This window comes from Alternaria postmessia (assembly GCF_024291825.1).
Source record: "Alternaria postmessia strain BMP 2775 chromosome Unknown scaffold_234, whole genome shotgun sequence".
NCBI lineage: Eukaryota > Fungi > Ascomycota > Dothideomycetes > Pleosporales > Pleosporaceae > Alternaria > Alternaria postmessia.
The window spans coordinates 5,226-10,363 of record NW_026260307.1 but is presented as its reverse complement, the minus strand read 5'-3'; the positions used below and the strand labels follow the sequence as shown (position 1 = coordinate 10,363).

At 50.4% G+C, this 5,138-nt stretch overlaps 1 protein-coding gene across 1 annotated transcript in view; it reads right to left on the bottom strand.

Moving 5' to 3' along the window:
- Nucleotides 1-1,722: 1,722 nt before the first annotated feature.
- J4E82_011569 (uncharacterized protein) overlaps nucleotides 1,723-5,138 on the bottom strand; it is a gene marked incomplete at both ends in the record, with an annotated part of 4,653 nt that continues 1,237 nt past the window's right edge. Inside the window, 2 exons of the mRNA XM_051737773.1 lie at nucleotides 1,723-4,189; nucleotides 4,237-5,097. Of these exons, the coding sequence (XP_051582467.1) occupies nucleotides 1,723-4,189; nucleotides 4,237-5,097 (3,328 nt within the window). The remainder of the gene's footprint in view (nucleotides 4,190-4,236; nucleotides 5,098-5,138) is intronic.

The window sequence follows — 5,138 nt, the reverse complement described above, 5'->3', positions numbered from 1 at the left end:
AATGTAGTTCGCAACCATCTCTGTTGCAATACGAGGGAGCTGAGGTTGTCCAGAAGTGTCTTTAGGCATTGCTCCGGATCTTTTAGGGATGTGAGAACCCCCACAGATCTGCAGAGAGTCTGTATCGTGGCGCGAAACTTCGTCCATGCTGGGCATCGCTTGACGCTCTTGTAGCAACTCCGATAGAAGGTCGCCCCGTACTTGTCAGGAATGCAAACTAGTCGGCAGACTTCGCGTTCAGTCAGTTCTGAGATGTATCGTCGGTCTTCGTAGAACTGAATATCTGCCTCATCGAGATCGCTTCGGTATGTTGTGTTTCCGTCGAAGAAGCGCATACGATATGTGTAACGAAGAAGCGTGAAGAACCACATCCGAGTCAGCTTAAGCAGCTTTGTGATCGTCTGTGCTGGATCCTTCCAGAACGAGGCTGTAGCTTGCTGCAAATTGGAGTGAACGTTGTCTTCTGGCATAGGCATGGGGTACAGGACCTCGCGAAGCCAAGTATGCTTCTTCAAGAACGTCTGTAGCAAGTATCGTCTTCGAATGCGTGTAGCCATATACGGCATTATGAGCCTACTTAAGGTCTTTCGGTCATGGGACGCGATGTACCAGAAGTCCAACGATTTGTTCGGTTTATCTGGAATGACCTCCGATGGGATGTGATGCAAAGACTCAGAGACCTTAGCTAGGCCGAAGCATACAACTGGAAAGCGGCCCATCATCGATAAGGCGTGCTGTAGTCAGCGAGACTTCGGCAGCCAGCATCGATTGGGGCAGAATGTTTCGCCTCCAGATCGACGTCGCTGGTCAGTAGGGCCTCGAGGGCCCCAGCGAAGAGAGGAGAACAGCACGTATATCTGTGGCGTGTAGGTTACTGATAAGCTTTGGTAGATCGACTTGCGTACTGGAGCACGGTCTTTCAACGGGCGCTCGACATCTCGTAGAATGACTTGACGAGCAGAGAGAGCTGGCGGCATGTGGTATTCAGTGCACGTTTTGAACGGAAATGCATGCCTTGAACTCATTGATTCCAGCGATTCGTTATTCAATCAACGTTACTCGCGCAATCTCGTCGCCGCAGGATCAAGCGTCTTGACGTCCGCCGCTTTGGGTGCAGTGATGCCGGGTGCGGGGTCGTGGGACCAATCACCAGGTGTCACGAGGTGTATCGACAGATCAATCATGATCATAGACCGCAAGGATATTACGCGATCTGATGAGTAGGGAACACCACGACTTTCATAATGCCATATTAGCCATCAGAATGCACAAGCAGAATTGGCTATGCTGACATTTCAACCACTTGAACAAGTCATCCTTAGAGTAGAGCAGACTCAAGAGTATGAGTCCGGAAAGCAAATTGCTCTGGTTGGGATAGAAATTACTAACGCAAAAGTTCACCCATAGCAACATGATATCCTGTCACTTCCATAGCCCTCTATTGATACTGTCGCGTTTACCGTGGTTATATTTTGTCATGTCCGAGTTTTCCTATCATTTATATCGTCTCAAACATCAAAGGATCTCTGTCGCACGGTTGAGTGCAGGCATCATAGACAGAATAATTTAGAGGAAATGTACGTGTTTTTGCTGAATGCATTGTCCTACCTAGTTCTATATGGAAAGGTCACTGCACTGCATAACCAGTGAAGATTTTAAGGGTAGATGTAGCAGACTCTATACGCTTACAACCAGAAGACCTCTTTGTCTACTATATCATGCCTAACGTCCTCTACCCTCCTGTTGCGAACGAAGAAATGCGACGGCTGCTTGTATACCACTCACACAAGCCTCATCCTCGGTAATGCATCCTTGGGCTTCAGCAATCACGGTTCCTTCGATTCTGACGCTGCACACGAAGATTGCACGCTCGTCTCCCGAAAATACCGGTTGGACATCAATCTCAAGCTTCGAAGAGCCAACCAGGCCTTGTAGTTCATCTCTCGGGTGCACAACGTCCAAAGTGCCTTCCGCCATACGTGCAGCGTAGTATTTCAAACCGATGCGCTCGAACAACTTCTCGCATTCTGAAAGATCGCCCTGCGAATCATTGAATACCGCACCAAAGACGCTCTCCACCAGGTCGGAGTAAAACTTGTCAGGGCCCAAGCGAGCCAACAGTTTCCACGGATATGTCGCACCCTCGCTGAGGATCTTATGTATCTCAGCACCACATTGTTCAAAAGTGTGGCCAGCGTTCTTATGAGCCTGCACTACATCTGGAGAGTGGTGACGCATGAACTGCCATAGTGGCACTTTCTCGAGGTGTCGCACCTCGCATGGGCGGTGATCTGGGCCCGTTTCGATGCGGACTAGATCTCTGCCCATGCTGAAATGAAGACAAAGATAGCCGAGTATGTTCTTGTTCCCAAGGGCTGCTTTGATGCGAGTCATCTGTCCTTGGGACAACTCAGGTAGGCAACGCGAGAGGAAAGTGGAGATGAGCACATCCAAGACTACATCTCCCAGGAACTCAAGCCTCTGATAAGACTCCGTCTTAGCATCGATGCCACAGGAAGGATGCGTCAATGCTTCCAGCAGCAACAATCCATCTTGGAAGCGGTAGCCAATCAGGGTCTCAGCTTCGGGGTCTCTCGGACTGTTGGACTTGACCGATATTCGCTCTGGAAACTGAGGTACAATAGCGCTGATCTCAGGAAGGAAGACGTTGGTGCACGCTCTCGCCGCTCTGAAGCCTGAGTCAATGTATGCAGCACCGATAAGAGCTTCAACGACATCGGCCAAGGCTTTGATTCCGAGTGTTCGCTCCTCCGCCTCTTGGTCTGCGTCGGAGATGCGTGGAACTGACCATTTACGCCGCAGCGGGTCTGTCAAGATGTACGAGCCTAGTCCCTTTGCTATAGCAGCTCTGGCGAGTCTGGCGTTCGATACAAGGCTGTCTTTCCGCTGAGAAAGGTACCCTTCTGGCCAGTTGCCGTGATCTGTGAATAGCTGGACAGAAGTTTGGAATTTTAGTAGCGCGTCTCCAAAGAACTCGAAGCGCTGATAGTTGGTTGCCCTGCCAGCAGACGGCGCAGAGTTTGCTGTCACAATGTGCGATAGACTGCAAAACGGAACGTTGGGCAGGATCGTTTCCTGCAGTTGGTGGGCTACGGTAGAGGCCTCAATGTGCCGCCAGAGAGATGGAACAAACAAGTTGAATATCGCGAATCTATAGTCCAGAATATCGACTGTGCATTCGCGAGCCCGAAGTTGCACGGCTGCCGATGGTCTTCCTAGATCGACAGCCGGAGCAGCAGCAAAATGGTTCGTGAGCGCATTCGGCGCTTCAAAGTTCCGACGCTTGATGAGGGGGACGCACACTACTTCCGGATCGAGCTTTTGTTCCGGTTCGCTGGTCATGCAAGAGAAGACCAATGGTTTTCCGTTCAGCTTGGTAGATCGGACAAGTCCCTGGATATCCTCACTACCACTCGTTAGGGCGTCGAGCATGTCTACACGTCCTTCGTATGCCTTGAGCCAATCCATCAAATGATTCTCTTCGATGTCTGGACCGAGGAGGAGCACAAAGTCTGTCTTGTGACTGACGGTCTGATCGGAACGTGTCGACTTATCTAGGAGCTGGGTGACAGCCCTTAGCTGTTCTAGCATGTCAACGCTTGCAATTGACTTCCGAGCTTGGTTCCCGAAGCTGGCTTGGAAGATAGTCGCTGAATCCCAGTATAACAAGACATCTGGAATATAGGATAATCTTGTCGGAGTCGTGAGCCTCATTGACAGCTTCTCATGCGTTCGATTGCAACTGACTGTTATCGTGGTCTGATGCAAGTCTGGAGTTGCCCATGCCCGCGCCATCTGAATGAACGGCCTTATCTGCTTGCTCCGCAATGCCTCTTTTAAGGGTTGTTCTGTGTTCGCAACATGGTCTTTCCACTCGTGTGTCAACGGGAGAAGATGGTCATTCAAAAGCCCAGCCTCGAACAGAGCGACGTAACACTGGAAGGCCGCATCTCTCATCGCTGCTCGCTCGGTTCGCCATTCTCGCCGCCCATGAGTAGATCGAAGTGAAGATTTGACACAGTTGGGAAGTGTCACAGTGCCGGTAATCAGCCCGCTATCTTTCTCCCTGAAAGAGAACACTGGGCGCGTTTCGGCATATCTCTGCCGAGGCATAACGTCGCAAAAGTGATGAAGATGTGACATAGCCTTCTCAGCTGTCAAATAGGCTCTGCAGATCTGGTCAGATTTTTGATGGAGAATCCAAATGTAACATACCCTGTAGCGCCAACGCAAAGCCGGTCATCTACCGACTCTTGTTCATTCTCCAGTAACGCCATTCTTGTTCTCGCTCGATCATCGTCTTGGTACATCTTGGCTAAAGCGTTCTCAAGCTCTGGCCAGCTATCGAGCTTCGTCTGAATACTGTCTGTGGGGACCATGATGACATACTGAGATGCGTGCATCCTGGCGCGGCCGCGGCGTTGAATGTATGACTTGAGGTTCGAAGGCGCATCGAAGCATACCACTAGATTGCATGCGGCCACATCGATCCCTTCTTCGAGCGCGTCCGTGGCAATGACGATATCTTTCTTCCCAGTGCGAAATTCAAACATAGTGTCTTTCTGTGCTTCCTTATCGAGCAGCTCACATAAGGCGAGTTTGCCGTGCGAACTGTTTGACAAGCCAACAAAGGTGGCACACTTGAACCTCGTCACTGTCCGCGGATGATTGGCTAGAATAGTGTAGAGTACACCGACTATAGCCCGCTGTTGGACGAAGATCAGTCCTGAGCATTGTTCCGGCTCCTGACGTTCTAAGAAGGCTATCAATCGTTCGAGTTTGGGAGACAACTGACTCTGGAGGGACAGAATATCAGGCGCTTGGGTGAGCCCCTCTTCATTGAATGCATGCTGCAGTTGATATACCATCTTGTCTTCTTCTTTGATATAGAATGCCGACGCCTCCACAAGCTCAGCTTTTTTCCTTATCTTCTCAGTTGTACGAAGGACATAGTAGGCTGCTGCGGACGGCCCGAGCTCTTTATAGACATGTATCGCCTTGTTGTAAAACTTCCTGATCTGATCAGAGAAGTCCGTGAACGATCCTTGCGAAGTCGATCTGCCAGCTCTAGTCGAACTGGGGTCCAGTACTGAGGGAGCACCTGATGTTCTTTGTCC